Source organism: Symphalangus syndactylus, chromosome 11 (assembly GCF_028878055.3).
Source record: "Symphalangus syndactylus isolate Jambi chromosome 11, NHGRI_mSymSyn1-v2.1_pri, whole genome shotgun sequence".
In the NCBI taxonomy this organism is placed as follows: Eukaryota; Metazoa; Chordata; class Mammalia; order Primates; family Hylobatidae; genus Symphalangus; species Symphalangus syndactylus.
In genome coordinates, this window is record NC_072433.2 from 68812788 (window position 1) to 68830246 (window position 17459).

Sequence of the window (17459 nt, forward strand, 5' to 3'; positions counted from 1 at the left end):
TTGTTGCTCAGACCAAGGGCAGTATTGGAACTTGGAATAAAATAATAATGAATTATAAATTAATTAAAATAAATTAGTTCCTTCCAGGAATTAAAATATGGATATGACACTTCAAACATAAATATTTTGAGCCAGATACCCACTCACACATCACCCTTACAGGGAGGAAGACCATCAGTGGTCACAGGGCTATACATGGAGACCATTCACTCCCCTTCCTCTTGGGTCTGCTTCCTAAGATTTATCGTCTCAAACAGACTCTGACTTGGGTACATATCAGTGCATAGGCAATTTAAGGAACGAAAAATAGGGACCAAGACATTTGGGTCATCCCTGGTCAATCCCAGAAAGGAACATACTTCCTGTTAGCTTAGGAAGACCATGTCTGGCTTATGTTTAGGCCCATACTGCCTGGAAAGAATCTGGGCAAAGCTTCTTTCACTTTAGTGAGTTCTACAGTAAACCTCTAGAGTGACAGCACTGCCTCTCTCTAGTTAGAAAGTGGATTTGAGGCCGGGCGCGGTGGCTCACACTTGTAATCCCAGCACTTTGGGAGGCCGAGGCAGGCGGATCACGAGTTCAGGAGATCGAGACCACGGTGAAACCCCGTCTCTACTAAAAATACAAAAAATTAGCCGGGCGTGGTGGCAGGCGCCTGTAGTCCCAGCTACTCGGAGAGGCTGAGGCAGGAGAATGGCATGAACCCGGGAGGCGGAGCTTGCAGTGAGCCGAAATTTGCGCCACTGCACTCCAGCCTGGGCGACAGAGCGAGACTCCGTCTCAAAAAAAAAAAAAACAAAAAAAAACGAAGTGGATTTGAGGGTGTGATGGCAGATAAGATAGCCAGAAGGATGTATGCTAGTGTTGCCTGCTGCAAGCAAGGACCAGGAAGCACTGGTGCAGCTCATTGAAGAGCCGTTATCTAGTCTTGGAGGGATACTGACATGACGACCTGAAATCTAGTAGGGGAGCAAAGAAGTTTACATGACGAGATTGAATGTTGGTCTTTACAAGTCCCCAGGACAACTTCAAGAAATGACCAATTTATCTTGTCTGCTCTTAGTAACTTACTGGCTTTAGAACTGAAAGAATTGTTTGCAGATATTAGCATGGAAGAAGAACTAATAATCTGATTTCCTGGGCTATCCTGTAACCTATATACTGTCACCGGCTTGATTTGTTATTTGCACACATAAACATTCTCAAGTGTTTTCAAGGTCTTTGATGCTTTTAGTTGGGACATTCAAGTTTAGTAGAGACTTCGAAAGAATTGTTCTACTAGGAGTTGTTGTTTATTCTTCACTGGATGGCCCAGGTTTTCAGCTACAGCCTTACGTATCAGCAAGTTCTTTGAAGCAATCAATCCATCTAAGTTTGGAGCATCTTGCAGCTGAGTCTTGGGAGCCTTCCAAATGTTAGGGAAATCCATGCTCTTTTTTTTTTTTTTTTTTTTTTTTTTTTTTTTTTTTTTTTTTTTTTGAGACAGTTTCGTTCTGTCACCCAGGTTGGATTGCAGTGGTATAATCTTGGCTCACTACAACCTCCACCTCCTGGGTTTAAGTGATTCTCATGCCTTAGCCTCCTGAGTAGCTGAGACTACAGGTGCATGCCACCACACCCAGCTAATTTTTTGTAATTTTAGTAGAGACAGGGTTTTGCTGTCTCTACTAAAAGACAGCTAACAATGTTGGCCAGGCTGGTCTCAAACTCCTGGCCTCAAGTGATCCGCCCACATTTGCCTCCCAGTGCTGGGATTACAGGCATGAGCCACCATCCCGGGCCCATACACTCTTTATTTGGGCATCATGGAGATCAAATAGAGAGTACTGAGAACTACGTACTCTTTTGTTCTCTACTCAAAGAGCCACATTACACAGCTCCCTGCTAGGTGATACTGTGGGGCTAATTGGCCCTTCTAAATCTCTAGGCAGTAGCAGACCCAACAGGGTTTCTGTCTGTGCATGTTTATCCTCTTTTTCATCATTTGTTGGTAGTTCAGCGCTTGTATTACAAATAAATATATAAATACTTATTTAGATTTATATATGTTTTCTCCATTTTCTGCATTTCAGGCTCTCTCCTTATGCTGTCATTTCCTTTCTTTCTGAAGCATATAGCTTAGTAATTCCTTTGTTATTGGTCTGTTTTTTATCAATGTTTTTCACTCTCATTTTTGAAAAAATGGTTAGACTAGTTCCCCAGTTCTAGGTTGACAGTTATTGCTTCTACAAATATTATTTACCTGGGCTCATTATAAAAAAATCAGCTCGTTTGTCATTTCTTTGTAAACTGTCTTTTCTTTCTGACTGCTTTTCATGTCTTTGTCACCGATATTCTGCAGTTTCATTATTTGTCTAGGTGTCAATTTCTTGTTTGTTTGCTTAGATTATGTTATACCTCTTGAATCATGGATTCTTTTATCAGTTTTAAAAATGTCTCAGCCATTCCTCTTCAAATCTGACTTCTCTGTTTATTCTCTCTTTCTGGGACTTCAATTTGATGTGTATTTGAGTTTGACATTCTATCCATCCTATCTCTTAATTTACATCTATTTTCCATTTTCTCATTTCTCTGTGCTACATTCTGAGTAATTTCTTAAGATATATCTTCCAGTTCATTTATTCTATGTTCAGCTGCATCATAATGAGTGGTTCAATTTGGTTCTTTCAAATCAACTTGGTCATTCTTAACAGTCTCTTGTTGCTTGCTCATAACTATGATTCCACACTTCTTTAAACATTCAATATAGGGCTTATTTATATTATTGTCTGACAGTTCCAGTATCTTCAGTCATTAGCAGTCTACATCTGCTATTTCTTCTGTTGACTCTCATTCATTGTACCTCCTCGTGTGTTTGGTGATCTTTGGGAGTTCATTGTTTCATCTTAATCTGTAGTAATCCAGGGCCTAAACTGAATATAATTTCCTCAGAGAGCTTTAGACCTGCTTCAGGCAGGAGCCAGAAGTTGGGGTCTGCTGACTTTGTGCCACTTCAGCCTCTTTCAAAGGTCCTACTTCAATGGGGGAATCCCAGTCTCAGCCCCTATTCCCAATGCTGGCATCCCAACTTCAGTAGAGTGGGAGGGTCATCCTCAGAGATTTCTCCTACCTTTCAGAAGTCCAGAAATCCATCCTGTTCAGGGTCTAGTTGTGATGCGGTGGCAAAGTTCAAAAGAGCACACGGTCTGTCAAATAGCTGGAAGAAGACATCCTCTACTGCTGTTTATTTATTTTTATTTTTTATCATATTAACAGAGAAAAGGCATGGAGTTCAGGAAGTTTAGACGTTGTCTAAAACTACCCAGATTTTCCCAAGCAATATGAAGAAAAAAGCAAAGCAAGAAATAGAACTAACACACACACACACACACACACACACACACACACACACAGAGAGAGAGAGAGAGAGAGAAAGAGAGAGACAGAGACAGAGACACCAGAAAGACAGGCTATGGCTCCTGCAGTTCTCTTGCCCGTTGACCCCTATGTTGTGGCTCAGGGTCATCCTATGAAGCTATCTAATCCAGCTTCTTTGCTTTCCAGACACTCATCCAAGAGCAAAAATGGCCAGTATCTTTTCTAAGTTGCTAACTGGCCGCAATGCTTCTCTGCTGTTTGCTACCATGGGCACCAGTGTCCTGACCACCGGGTACCTGCTGAACCGGCAGAAAGTGTGTGCCGAGGTCCGGGAGCAGCCTAGGCTATTTCCTCCAAGGTAAGGGCTCCTGACTTTAAAATAACCTCAGGCCGGGCACGGTAGCTCATGCATGTAATCCCAGCACTTTGGAAGGCCAGATCATGAGGTCAAGAGATCGAGACCATCCTGGCCAACATGGTGAAACCCCACCTCTACTAAAAATACAAAAAAATTAGCTGGGCATAGTGGCACATGCCTGTAGTCCCAGCTACTCGGGAGGCTGAGGCAGGAGAATTGCTTGAACCCGGGAGGCGGAGGTTGTAGTGAGCCGAGATCGCACCACTGCACTCCAGCCTGGCAATAGAGCAAGACTCCGTCTCAAAACAAAACAAAAACAAAAAAGCTTCAAAGACCAGCAAGAAATATGCTTTCCCCTGCTGGAAACTGTTAGCAAGAGTCCTTCTTTTTGCCTTTGAGGATGACTAAGTAAAACCAAAAATCATTTTGAGACTCATTAAGCCAGTGACCTGTGGTGTATACAAAGAAGTGTAGCATCATCATTCTTGCTTAGAGCTTGCAGTCCAGTTGAATAGTAATAATGGGGATAGTTAACATTTGTGGAGCACTTTTATGTATGACCAGCACTTTACATGGAGTATCTGTTATTCATCTTAGGATCCTTCTGTGATGAAATGAAGGCCTAGAAAAATTAAACAGTGCCCAAGTTCACATAGCTAGTACAGCCAAATGCAAATCCAGGCCCCCTGATTCCAGACCCATGCCTCTCTCACTGCTCTACCACCTTCTGGAAAAAGGGATATCATAGTACTGACTTTAAGTATCAGCTCTAAAGGACACTGCAGATGGAAAGTGGAGGAGTGGCGTGAGAGGGATGAAAATAGACATGTTTTCTCAGCCGTTGGAACCCTGCCATGGATGAGCTACCATGCGCTGAGCAGAGTTTGAGTGGCATACAGAATTCCACATAGGCAGGTATGGATGAGAGAGACGAGGAAAACCACTGAGGTGTCTCTGAGACATTTACTGTCTCTTATGGAAATCAGGATCTCTGAGGGAATCGCCAGCAACCCCCATGTACCTTGGGAATTCCTGAGGTGACATGACTTGTGTTTGAGGCTGTGGTGGTCCTAAATCTCCTATTCCTCAATCAGTACACACCCCAGGGTGAGACAGCACCCAATTTGATTTCTGTTATTCCAACAGATATTTACTGAACACTGGTTTCAATAGCTAGGGACTGTTTTCAAAAGGGCAAAGTCCCCGCTCTCATGGAGCTTGCTTATTTTTTGAAACCTGGTGTATTCATTTATGACTCCTGGGCAGTTCTAGCCAAGTATCCCTGTGCCCACTGGCTGAAGGGAGCCTAGTGGAAGGATGGGCAAACAACAAGTCCTTCCATTGGCCCCTTTCCTCAGGGGCTGCTGGCTGACAGCCTGCCCTCCTCCCCACACAGCGCAGACTACCCAGACCTGCGCAAGCACAACAACTGCATGGCCGAGTGCCTCACCCCCGCCATCTACGCCAAGCTTCGCAACAAGGTGACGCCCAACGGCTACACCCTGGACCAGTGCATCCAGACTGGAGTGGACAACCCTGGCCACCCCTTCATAAAGACTGTGGGCATGGTGGCTGGTGACGAGGAGTCCTATGAGGTAAAACTAAACTATTGGCTGCTGGTTCCAGGGTGGGAGGGATGCTCTAGATATGACTGACTTGCACAGTCCTGGGGTCCTTTTCTTCTCTATGGGCCAACTTTCTGCCTTCTCAGGAAGGACTCTCATAAAGGGAAGCCAACTCCAGCAGAACCATCTGGAATGCTTTCTGAAACAATGAGGTCTATAGCTTCCCAGGGACAAAGTTTCCCTTGCTGCTGTGCTAAGATCCCTCCCTGTGGAGGAATGAATTGCATGACAGAACTCTGAGCTTGTCAAGTGGATGAGTTGGTACAGAAACAATAAAATTGAACAGTGTGTATTCACCAGTAAGACATTAGGAGCTGATGTGTTAGTGGCTGAGCTTTATTGGGTGGGGGTCGGGAGGAGGCTTCAGTGTATTTTTAGGAATATGAGGAATTCTCTTATTCTATTACTATTACTGATTTCTCTCCTATTACTGATTAGACGATCACTGTAGCCCAGACTACTGAATTCACCAAGTCTCTTGGATAAATCCCATGACCTCGGCATCCTCATCCTCAATGCAGAAGCACAGGGTGGTCGGCTGGAACGGTGCTCAGCCACCATGCGTCCCCTCCACAGAGCAGCCTCTGTGCTACGGCAAATGCCTGCAGCCCTCCTCCTTCAGGTCCACCCTTTTGGGTTCTTCTGTTGCAGGGAGCTGAAGGCAGTTCCCTAGAAAGGCAGCCATAGAGAAGAGAGGGAGCCATCTTGAATAAACACGACTGGTGGCTCATTTATGTACTGCAGTGCACAGCCCTGGGTCTAGTTTGGGTCCCAAGCTAGCAGTAGCTCTCTGGACCCAAAGCCCTCCCCACTTCCCACAGCTCCCAAAGTCTGCAGGGTGCTTTGTTACAACTTCTTTTAACAATTTTTTTTTTTTTTTTTAACATAAAGGATATGCCTGAAGTTTTGTTTTTAGAATAGATTTTGCACGAGATCATTTGGGCTGGGGGAAGGTCCGCATAGGGTGAGAGGTCCCTGCTTCGCCCAAACTGCTGCTATGTACTTTTCTTCTGGCGTAGCCAGGTTTTCAACAAATTTCATATGTAGCTTAATGTTTAGAATCTGACTTTCCCTTGAGCATAAAACTGTGTAGCCTCTGATCAGGTAGCTTCTTGTAACCCACAAAGGCAAACACGTCTAGGAAACTCCTTAAGTTCCTAACCACAAGTATCTTCTTGCTCAGTCTGATGGCAGTGATTTTGGCAGAATCACTGAGGGAGAGGTTAAGATGACAGAACTCACCAGCCCCACCCTATCTCAAGGGGCAAGATGCCTTCAAAAGGCTTTCTCTCTTGTTGTTGTTATTATTATTAACCAATCCATTCTCACATCCATTTCCTATATGATAGTCCTGAAAATTTCAGAGAAGCAGGGCATCAGCTTTGGCTTTTAAGATACAAGGGGCAAGTGAATGGAAAGGTCTTTGAATAGTAGGTGAACCAATTAAAGAGGAAACACCCATCTTCCCTCCTGCAGGTGTTTGCTGACCTTTTTGACCCCGTCATCAAACTAAGACACAACGGCTACGACCCCAGGGTGATGAAGCACACAACGGATCTGGACGCATCCAAGGTAAGCTCCAGCCTCCCTCTCCTTCCCCACGAAGCTGGCACTCCAGAGCCCAAGGGGAAGGCCCCTGGAGAGAGGGGTTCCCTGCTCTAAGTCAGATACCCCTGGAAAGCATTGTGACTGCCCTGGCACAGCCTTCCCTCTGGAGGGCCACAGAGAAGGTTAGGAGGGTCCCAAAGTCTGTTTTCTTTAATAAATACAATTAGGGAAGGGTTGGTCATTGGGAACTTTAAACCCTTCCTAAAGCTACTCCCTTTTTCATCCCAAACCACCCCGTAACGGTCAAGGACCCCAGACCACGCTATATAAAACAGCTTTCCCCTTTACTAGTCGAAGGCCCGTGCCCCAAGACTTCCGGAATGTGTCCAACTTACGGATTGTGCAGTCGTGCACAGTGCCTGAGGGTCCCCAGGGAAACTGCAGATTGGCGGATTAGAACCCACTGTGGCTGTGGCAGGACCGTGGGCCGAGGCTGGCCGCAGTGACCCCACAGTCTGCTTGGCAGATCACCCAAGGGCAGTTCGACGAGCATTATGTGCTGTCTTCTCGGGTGCGCACCGGCCGCAGCATCCGTGGGCTGAGCCTGCCGCCTGCCTGCAGCCGGGCCGAGCGGAGAGAGGTAGAGAACGTGGCCATCACTGCCCTGGAGGGCCTCAAGGGGGACCTGGCTGGCCGCTACTACAAGCTGTCCGAGATGACGGAGCAGGACCAGCAGCGGCTCATTGATGTGAGTAGCAGATGGGGCTCCCTAGGGAAGGACTGGACCAAGGGCTCTGACCCGCACAGGAAGGCCTCTCCTGGTGCTCTGCTCAGTCCTTACCCAGGAGACTGTAGCACTCCTCTTGCTGGGCTCCACCCCTGGGCTCAGCCCAAGAGCATCTACTTGCTCAGTGTAAGGAAGAAGGATGAGGCCATACATTGTACTTGTCAAGCCACTGAAACATTCTATGGATAAAATCTGCATAGGAAACTCCAATATGGAGATGGTGCCTGCGGTTACGAGGGTGGAGATGAATGGAGATCTCCTAGCTTGTTGATAAATGGGAACAGTTAGGTGTGGAAATCCTGTCTGTGCCCACAAGATGGTTTCCATTATCACAGCCAAAGAAAATCCTGGAAGCTAGGAAAATCTAGAAAGGAAATTCCAGGTGGGAGGCCTGCCCTGACTCTTGTGGAGCAAGCCTCTGCATTTCCTGGTGGGGTTGATTCCTGCTGCTTCCACCATGGCTACCACGGCTTCCCTCTGGCACCAGGGTGCACAAAACTCAAGTCCCTTACTTATTTTCGTGTTAGCACAGCTAAAACAAGATAGCATTTTCAAAAGTAACTTTAAACTCAAAAAAAAAAAAAAAAAGCAGAAACAAAATTTTGTCATTTCAAAAGATGCAAATGCTAAGAAATATGCCTCATTTCCAAACCAGACAGGCCAACTATATGGCCCTCAGTCTCCTTGTCTCTGTGGCCACCAGGCCAACTATTTTCCTGCCCAGTTACAGAACAAGCCCCCCTCCACCTCAAGTAGCCACCCTGGTTTCCTGCTTAAGGGACATGCTGCTCCTGGGCAGTGGCAGGTCACAATCCTCTCCTGGCTGAAGTCTCTGATCTCTCCCACTTAGAGACTGTAGCACTCCTCTCCCCACATCCACTTGGTTTCTTACCTGTGTAATCATATTTGAATATATTTCACTGTAGAGTACGTGTGTAACTATGCAAGAGTAGTATACACATTGCAAAAAAAAAAAGTTAGTCTTGACTTTGATTTTGATATGTGGAGTAGTCCATTGCAGTGGTTAAAGGCATAGGCTTGGGAGTCACAGAAGTCTAGATTTGAATCTATACTCTGCTACTTCCTACAACCATCCTATTGGACAGGTTGTGATCTCTCTGAATCTGTTTTCTTCATTTATAAAATAGAATAATTACACTTATTTCATAGAGTTGTGAAGACTAAAGGAAATAAAAGCCTGTAATCTAGAGCCTGGCACAGTCAGCATTAATGGTAACTATTTTTATTTATTGATCATTACTGTACATCTCTAATACTTTTTAATGAAATAAATAATAAATGAAGCAATAATGCTAGAAACAGAGAATGATCACTGTGTAGAACAGCCTTTTCAGGATAGTATCCCTCATTCATTGCTCACTCAGCCATTGCATAAGGTTGGCGTTGGTAGTGTATACCCGCTCCACAGTGATTTAATGAGTTCCAAATGGACTAACCCAGTATTTTCCAACATCAGCTGCACACTAGAATCACCTGAAGAGTTTTTAAAAAGTCCTGATGCCTAGATCAGTCTATAACAACTAGGTCAGAATCTCTGGGGGATGGGAAGTAGGCATTGTTTGATGCTCCTAGGTTATTCTAGTGGGCAGCCAAAGCTAAGAACCACTGCCTAAGAGACAGCAGCCATGATAAGTGGGCTGGAACTTGTTCACCTGGCACTTGCAGTCCCGTTTGATCTCATCGGTCTCTCCTCTCTGCTTTATCCCTTTTGGCCTACAGGATCACTTTCTGTTTGATAAGCCAGTGTCCCCTTTATTAACATGTGCTGGGATGGCCCGTGACTGGCCAGATGCCAGGGGAATCTGGTATGGATGCAGCATTTTCACATTTGCAATATCTGTAGAGGATCTCTTTGAGATCACCTGCTTATCCTAACCTGGAGTTGCTGTGTACTGCAGTTGACAGCATGCCCAGACTGAGCTAAACGGAAAAGACTACTTGGAAAGTGTGTGTGTGTGTGTGTGTGTGTGTGTGTGTCTAAGTAGTGTGCTGTTTCTAAGATGTGTAGAAATATGACCTGGTTTGCATGAATTACGTACCTGAAGGAGGAGAAATAAAAATGTTCATGTGCAGCTGCTCTGTAGGGATGGACAGGCAGGATCTATGGAGCAAACGTGTGAAATGTTGCATACCTTCAATATCTTGGGTGGAAGATAACCCCCGCCACCTTTTTAGAGCACAAGATTTTGGTTGAATCTTTTAGGAGACAAAACGTTCTTGTTAGTGGCAAAGCCAAATGTTATATAGTTGAATTACTGTCATCCTAGTCAGAGGACCTAGGGGGAATTATATTCTTGTTTGGTAAAAACATGACATCTTTTAGGGTGAGAGTTGGTCTTAATCTTCCTTCTGTCAAAGTAACATTATTTTGTCATACTTGTTCAGGCACAGTTAGGAGATTAGGGCCATCTAGGAAATGAGGAAGGTGAAATGAAGCAATCAAGCTAAGGAGGTGATGGGAATTTTCATGTGTTGAAAGAAATGCAATTAACACTCAGTACCATATTCCTCTCTTCATTAGGCATAATTATGATAAGACATTTCTCATCTGGATAAATGAGGAGGATCACACCAGGGTAATCTCAATGGAAAAAGGAGGCAATATGAAACGAGTATTTGAGCGATTCTGTCGTGGACTAAAAGAAGTAAGATGTTATCTGAGATTTCTCGATATTTATTAAAATAAAATTACTGTATTGTTTGTTCTTGAAAGAAGACACTATGGTAACTTCCAAGATGGAGCTATTTTTTTTCTAGAAATCAAAGCTTTTTAATTTTTTTGAGATGGAATTTCACTTGTCACCCAGGCTGGAGTGCAATGGCGCGATCTGGGCTCACTGCTACTGCCGCCTCCCAGGTTCAAGTGATTATCCTGCCTCAGCCTCCAGAGTAGCTGGGATTACAGGTGCCACCACCACACCTGGCTAATTTTTGTATTTTTAGTAGAGAGGGGTGTTTCACCATGTTGGCCAGACTAGCCTTGAACTCCTGACCACAGGTGATCTGCTGGCCTCAGCCTCTCAAAGTGCTGGGATTACAGGCATGAACCACTGCGCCCAGCCTCAATGCATTTTTTGGAGTGCAACTTCCAAGGTAGTGCTTCAGAAAATAGGTGACTTTCTCTTGTTATTAGAAAGCTATTATGCTTACCTCCCCATTCCACTGTGGTTTGCGGAAGTCTGTGGATCATTACTTGTTTTTTGATTTATTTAATATCGCTCTGAGCTATTCTAAGCATAGAGATGATAGAGAATGTAGCCTGACCATAGTCTCACCTGCTGATAATTCCTATATTCTCCTACTCTCTTGGCATGAAAAATGCCACCAACTAACATTCATTGAATGCTTAGTATGGGCCAGATACTATGTTGACTGCTTTACATCAGGGGTCCTCAACCCCGGGGCCACGGACCTGGTACGGGTCTGTGGCCTGTTAGGAACTGGGCTGCACAGCAGGAGGTGAGTGGTGGGTAAGCCAGCATTACTACCTGAGCTCTGCCTTCTGTCAGATCAGCAGAGGCATGAGATTCTCATAGAAGCACAAACCCTATTGTGAACTGTGCATGTGAGGGATCTAGGTTGCATGCTCCTTATGAGAAGCTAATGCCTGATAATCTGAGGTGGAACAACAGTTTCATCCCAAAACATTCCCTCCCTACGATCCATGGAAAAATTCTTTCAAGACACCAGTCCCTGATGCCAAAAATGGTTGGGGACCACTGCTTTTTACATGGTTCATTTAACTTAATCGGGCCATTTTAATAGTCTGGTAGGAGAGGTATTATTTTCTCTTAAAGGAGTACTATAAATTTACCTTAATTTCATTCATGCCAGAGGAGGGCACACATCTCTCTCCCTGGTGTTAGGGATGTGCTTGCTGAATGAATGGATGTTGGAAAAATGCTGTCATTTGTTCACTGTGGTTCTACTTGTAGGTAGAACGGTTAATCCAAGAACGAGGCTGGGAGTTCATGTGGAATGAGCGCCTAGGATACATTTTGACCTGTCCTTCGAACCTTGGAACAGGGCTACGAGCTGGTGTCCACGTTAGGATCCCAAAGCTCAGCAAGGTACTGTTATGTGCCCAGTGGCCCTGATGGGCCAGGATCAGCTCAGATGCGACTGCTTTGTGGAGGGAGAAAACATCACTGCCCATTCCTTAACCCTTACTTTCTCTATCTACAATATAAAAATAAGAAAAAAATTAAGTTTGCCTCAAAAGACATTTGTATTATTAGAATAAAAGGTTAAGGGGCTGTAAGAAAAAGATGGTAGCTTCAAGAATAAGGCCTTTACATTTTTCCTCATGTAACAAATCAGGATAGGTAGGCTCTGCTCTCTCTGGTTCTTTCTATCTCCTTTCTCTGTCTCTCCTAGTTCAAGCAGTTCTCAAACTTGAGCGTGCATGAAATCACCTGAAGGACTTGGTAAAACACAAGTTGCTAGGCCCCAGCTGCAGAATTCGCATTTCTAACAAGTTTCCAGTTGATGCCGGGGTTGTTGGTCAAGGGACTACACTTGGAGGAACACTGTCTTACAGCACTCTTCTTAGAGACCTACAAAGAGACTCCCACACAATAATAGTGAGAGACTTTAACACCCCACCGTCAATATTAGATCAACGAGACAGAAAATTATCAGCATCACATCACACTTATTGTAAAATCGACCCCATAATTGGAAGTAAAACACTCCTCAGCAAATGCAAAAGAACGGAAATCATAACAGTATCTCAGACCACAGTGCAATCAAATTAGAACTCAAGATTAAGAAACTCACTCAAAACTGCACAACTACATGGAAATTGAACAACCTGCTCCTGAATGACTACTGGATAAATAATGAAATAAAGGCAGAAATAAATAAGTTCTTTGAAACCAATGAGAACAAAGGACACAATGTACCAGAATCTCTGGGACACAGCTAAAGCAGTGTTTAGAGGGAAATTTATAGCACCAAATGCCCAAAGGAGAAAGCAGGAAAGATCTAAAATCGACACCCTAACATCACAATTAAAAGAGCTAGAGAAGTGAGAGCAAACAAATTCAAAAGCTAGCAGAAGACAAGAAATAGTAACTAAGATCAGAGCAGAACTGAAGGAGATAGATAGAGACACAAAGACACAAAAAACCCTTCAAAAAAAATCAGTGAATCCAGGAGCTGGTTTTTTGAAAAGATTAACAAAATAGACCGCTAGTCAGACTAAAAAGAGAGAAGAATCAAATAGACACAATAAAAAGTGATAAAGGGGCTATCACCACTGATGGTACAGAAATACAAACTACCATCAGAGAATACTATAAACACCTCTGTGCAAATATACTAGAAAATCTGGAAGAAATGGATAAATTCCTGGACACATACACCCTCCCAAGACTAAACCAGAAAGAAGTCAAATCTCTGAATAGACCAAAAACAAGTTCTGAAATTGAGGCAGTAATTAATAGCCTACCAACAAAAAAAGTCCAGGACCAGACGGATTCACAGCTGAATTCTACCAGAGGTACAAAAAGGAGCTGGTACCATTCCTTCTGAAACTATTCCAAACAATAGAAAAAGAGGGACTCCTCCCCAACTCATTGTATGAGGCCAGCATCATCCTGATACCAAAACCTGGCAGAGATACCATAAAAAAAGAAAAATTTCAGGGCAATATCTCTGATGAACACTGATGTGAAAATCCTCAATAAAATACTGGCAAACCGAATTCAGCAGCACATCAAAAAGCTTATCCACCACAATCAACTCAGCTTCATCTCTGAGATGCAAGGCTGGTTCAACATACGCAAATCAATAAACGTAAACCATAACATAAACAGAACCAGTGACAAAAACCACATGATTATCTCAATAGATGCAGAAAAGGCCTTTGACAAAATTCAACAGCCCTTCATGCTAAAAGTTCTCAATAAACTAGGTATTGATGGAACATATCTCAAAATTATAAGAGCTATTTATGACAAACCCACAGCCAATATCATACTGAATGGGGAAAAGCTGGAAGCATCCCCTTTGAAAACTGGCACACAACAGGGATGCCCTCTCTCACCACTCCTATTCAACATAGTGTTGGAAGTTCTGGCCAGGGCAATCAGGCAAGAGAAAGAAATAAAGGGTATTCAAACAGGAAGAGAGGAAATCAAGTTGTCTCTGTTTGCAGATGACATGATTGTATATTTAGAAAACCCCATCATCTCAGCCCAAAATCTCCTTAAGCTGATAAGCAACTTCAGCAAAGTCTCAGGATACAAAATCAATCTGCAAAAATCATAAGCATTCCTATACACCAATAATAGACAAACAGAGCCAAATCATGAATGAACTCCCATTCACAGTTGCTTCAAAGAGAATAAAATACCTAGGAATACAACTTACAAGGGATGTGAAGGACCTCTTCAAGGAGAACTACAAACCACTACTCAGAAATAAGAGACAAACAAATGGAAAAATGTTCCATGCTCATGGATAGGAAGAATCAATTATAGTGAAAATGGCCATACTGCCCAAAGTAATTTATAGATTCAATGCTATCCCCCTCCATCAAGCTACCATTGACTTCACAGAATTAGAAAAAACTACTTTAAATTTCATATGGAACCAAAAAGGAGCCCCGAGAGCCAAGTCAATCCTAAGCAAAAAGAACAAAGCTGGAGGCATCATGCTACCTGACTTCAAACTATACTACAAGGCTACAGTAACTAAAACAGCATGGTACTTGTACCAAAACAGATATATAGACCAATGGAACACAACAGAGGCCTCAGAAATAACACCACACATCTACAACCATGTGATCTTTGAAAAACCTGGCAAAAACCAGAAATGGGGAAAGGATTCCGTTTAATAAATGGTGTTGGGAAAACTGGCTAGCTATATGCAGAAAACTGAAACTGGACCCCTTCCTTACGCTTCATACAAAAAGTAACTCAAGATGGATTAAAGACTTAAACATAAGATCTAAAAACCATAAAAACCCTAGAAGAAAACCTAGGCAATACCATTCAGGACATAGGCATGGGGAAAGACTTCATGACTAAAACACCAAAAGCAATGGCAACAAAAGCCAGAATTGGCAAATGGGATCTAATTAAAGAGCTTCTGCACAGCAAAATAAATTATCAGAGTGAACAGGCAACCTACAGAATGGGAGAAAACTTTTGCAATCTATCCATCTGACAAAGGGCTAATATCCAGAATCTACAAGGAACTTAAACAAATTTACAAGAAAAAAACAACCCCATCAAAAAGTGGGCAAAGGATATGACCAGACACTTCTCAAAAGAAGACATTTATGTGGCCAACAAACAAATAAAAGCTCTTCATCACTGGTCATTAGATAAATGCAAATTAAAACCACACTGAGATACCATCTCACGGCCAGTTAGAATGGTGATCATTAAAAAGTCAGGAAACAGATGCTGGAGAGGATGTGGAGAAATAGGAATGCTTTCACACTGTTGATGGGAGTGTAAATTAGTTCAACCACTGTAGAAGACAGTGTGGCGATTCCTCAGGGATCTAGAACCAGAAACACCATTTGACCCAGCAATCCCATTACTGGGTATATACCCAAAGGATTATGAATCATTCTATAAAGACACATGTACACATGTGTTGTACACATGTGTTTATTGAGTCACTGTTCACAATAGGAGAGACTTGGAACCAACCCAAATGCCCATATGATAGACTGGATAAAGAAAATGTGGCACACATACACCATGGAATACTATGCAGCCATAAAAAAGGATGAGTTCATGTCCTTTGCAGGGACATGGATGAAGCTGGAAACCATCATTCTCAGCAAACTAACACAAGAACAGAAAACCAAACACTGTGTGTTCTCACTCGTAAGTGGGAGTTGAACAATGAGAACACATGGACACAGGGAGGGAAACATCACACACTGGGGCCTGTCAGGGGGTGGGGGTTTGGGGAAGGGATAGCATTGGAGAAATACCTAATGATGGGTTGATGGGTGCAGCAAACCACCATGGCACGTGTATACCTATTTAACAAACCTGCACGTTCTGCACATGTATCCCAGAACTTAAAGTATATGTATGTATATGTATATATATATATGCTTTATTTAATATATATTAAATATATTATATCTATTATAAATATATATAGTTAAACTGTTATCTCTCACTATATGTCATTTGTCAGTAAATGCACCAATGATTATGAATCAATTTTGCCTCTTAGCACATTTAAGTATTATCCCTTTGTCCTAGGACCCACGCTTTTCTAAGATCCTGGAAAACCTAAGACTCCAGAAGCGTGGCACCGGTGGTGTGGACACTGCCGCGGTCGCAGATGTGTACGACATTTCCAACATAGATAGAATTGGTCGATCAGAGGTAACGTCTCTCTCGCTTTCCTAACATGAACTAACAAAATCAGCCTAAGAGAGAATAGAGAAAAGCAAACAGCCTAACCATTTTCACAAAATTCGAGACCTCCTCTTTGCCCATCAAGTCCTGAGTTATGCTAGCGTTTCATTCTGTAACATTATTCTTCCATGGGAAATAACTGCATAAAGGGAAACATAATGTGAGCTGAGAATTTATAGGCAAGTATAGGAATTCACAGTGGGACTGTTGTCACCGACCTGCCATGAGAGCTATTCCAACAACCCTCAGCGAGCAGGAGCTCTGTTATGCTAAAGGACTGCAGTTTTTTTATTACTGTAAAGTCAGAACATCTGTGCTATCCCTCTGAGGGTGGCAAAATAGTGGAATTTTCTCTTGGTTCTGAATTTTCTTTGGTGAAGGCTACAAATGATCATCTTCACTTTGGTGTTCTTAGATACTCGATGGTTTCTAAACTTTTATTTCTTAGGCTAAAGATAGCAAATACGTTATGTGCTAGGTTTAGAAAAGTTTGTGCTCATAAAATCCTTAGGATTCTGTGATGAATATGTAGGATGAAAAGGATTCATAGACTTTGTGTGGCCTGAAACAATGAAAGAGGCAAAAAGATCACATGTAAGGAACATGCAGCTGAATGCTAAGCAAATACTGATCATGGTAAGTTACACCAGCTTATCTGGATGTGGTCCCATTGGACATATTATGCCCATCATTAATTTTAAAGCCTCTTCTCGTAACAAAACCCTTAATAATTCAGTGACTGGTTATTAAATCTGTGGATTATCAAAGTTCTCTCTTCTTCCTTACCAGTTTTTGAATATTTCACTGCCTATTGATATCCCTACCAGTAAGTACACTGAGGAAAAGGAAAGGAAGAAACACTCAAAACAATTAGATCAGCCAGTGTGCTATCAGCTCTGGTAAAGTACTTGAGGGACACGCAACTATAATACCACAACTTCTGAAATTTACTGAATAATGTGTGGTGTAGTGAATAAAGAAAATCTGGGAGTCTATCCCTGTTGATTCTAATATTAACTAGATATTTATTCTGGAAAACAATGTAGTTAATGCTTAAAAAATGTTAAGTCTAACTATATTAGGCAGTCACTATAAAAGTGAGGAAAATGCCAAAAAATAATTTAAAAACACCATTTATTTAACCCAACAACCCTGATAACCATTGTGAACATTATTCTAAATGGCCCTTCATTCTTTTTTAAAACTACTCAAAAAACTTTAAAAAATTGTTATAATACATGTTTAGCATTATAACCAAATACTGGTTATAATTTTTTCCAATGCATTATATCATGAACATTTTCCCACAATATTAAGTATTCTTCAAAAACATGATTTTTAATCACAGTAAAGATAATCCATTA

The 17459-nt window shown here is 42.6% G+C and overlaps 2 protein-coding genes across 21 annotated transcripts in view; one reads left to right on the top strand and one right to left on the bottom strand.

Annotated features, from left to right (window-relative positions):
- The window catches only part of LOC134731740 (uncharacterized), a 63801-nt gene that overhangs the window by 15475 nt on the left and 30867 nt on the right, over nucleotides 1-17459 (bottom strand). For 6 of the 19 annotated variants that reach the window (XR_010114274.1, XR_010114273.1, XR_010114271.1 and 3 more), the window contains exons 2-3: nucleotides 9736-9797; nucleotides 3110-3196 (exon numbers count right to left, since the gene is read on the bottom strand). The exons of 6 other annotated variants lie outside the window; for them this stretch is intronic. Coding sequence is in view for 2 of the 13 variants with exons in the window: in XM_063612207.1 (XP_063468277.1) it covers nucleotides 7284-7441 (158 nt within the window). In the remaining 11 variants the exon portion in view is untranslated. Of the gene's footprint in view, nucleotides 1-3109; nucleotides 3197-7283; nucleotides 7442-9735; nucleotides 9893-17459 lie in introns of those variants that run through there. 7 more of the 19 variants (XR_010114266.1, XR_010114263.1, XR_010114265.1 and 4 more) reach the window with 3 other exon arrangements.
- Nucleotides 1-17459, top strand: part of CKMT2 (creatine kinase, mitochondrial 2) — a 33694-nt gene that overhangs the window by 14868 nt on the left and 1367 nt on the right. For both annotated transcript variants that reach the window (XM_055298184.2, XM_055298183.2), the window contains exons 2-9: nucleotides 3544-3715; nucleotides 5112-5310; nucleotides 6817-6912; nucleotides 7415-7636; nucleotides 9416-9501; nucleotides 10218-10341; nucleotides 11632-11766; nucleotides 15937-16062. In XM_055298184.2, coding sequence (XP_055154159.1) covers nucleotides 3564-3715; nucleotides 5112-5310; nucleotides 6817-6912; nucleotides 7415-7636; nucleotides 9416-9501; nucleotides 10218-10341; nucleotides 11632-11766; nucleotides 15937-16062 — 1140 coding nt within the window. In that variant the 5' untranslated portion in view covers nucleotides 3544-3563. The remainder of the gene's footprint in view (nucleotides 1-3543; nucleotides 3716-5111; nucleotides 5311-6816; nucleotides 6913-7414; nucleotides 7637-9415; nucleotides 9502-10217; nucleotides 10342-11631; nucleotides 11767-15936; nucleotides 16063-17459) is intronic.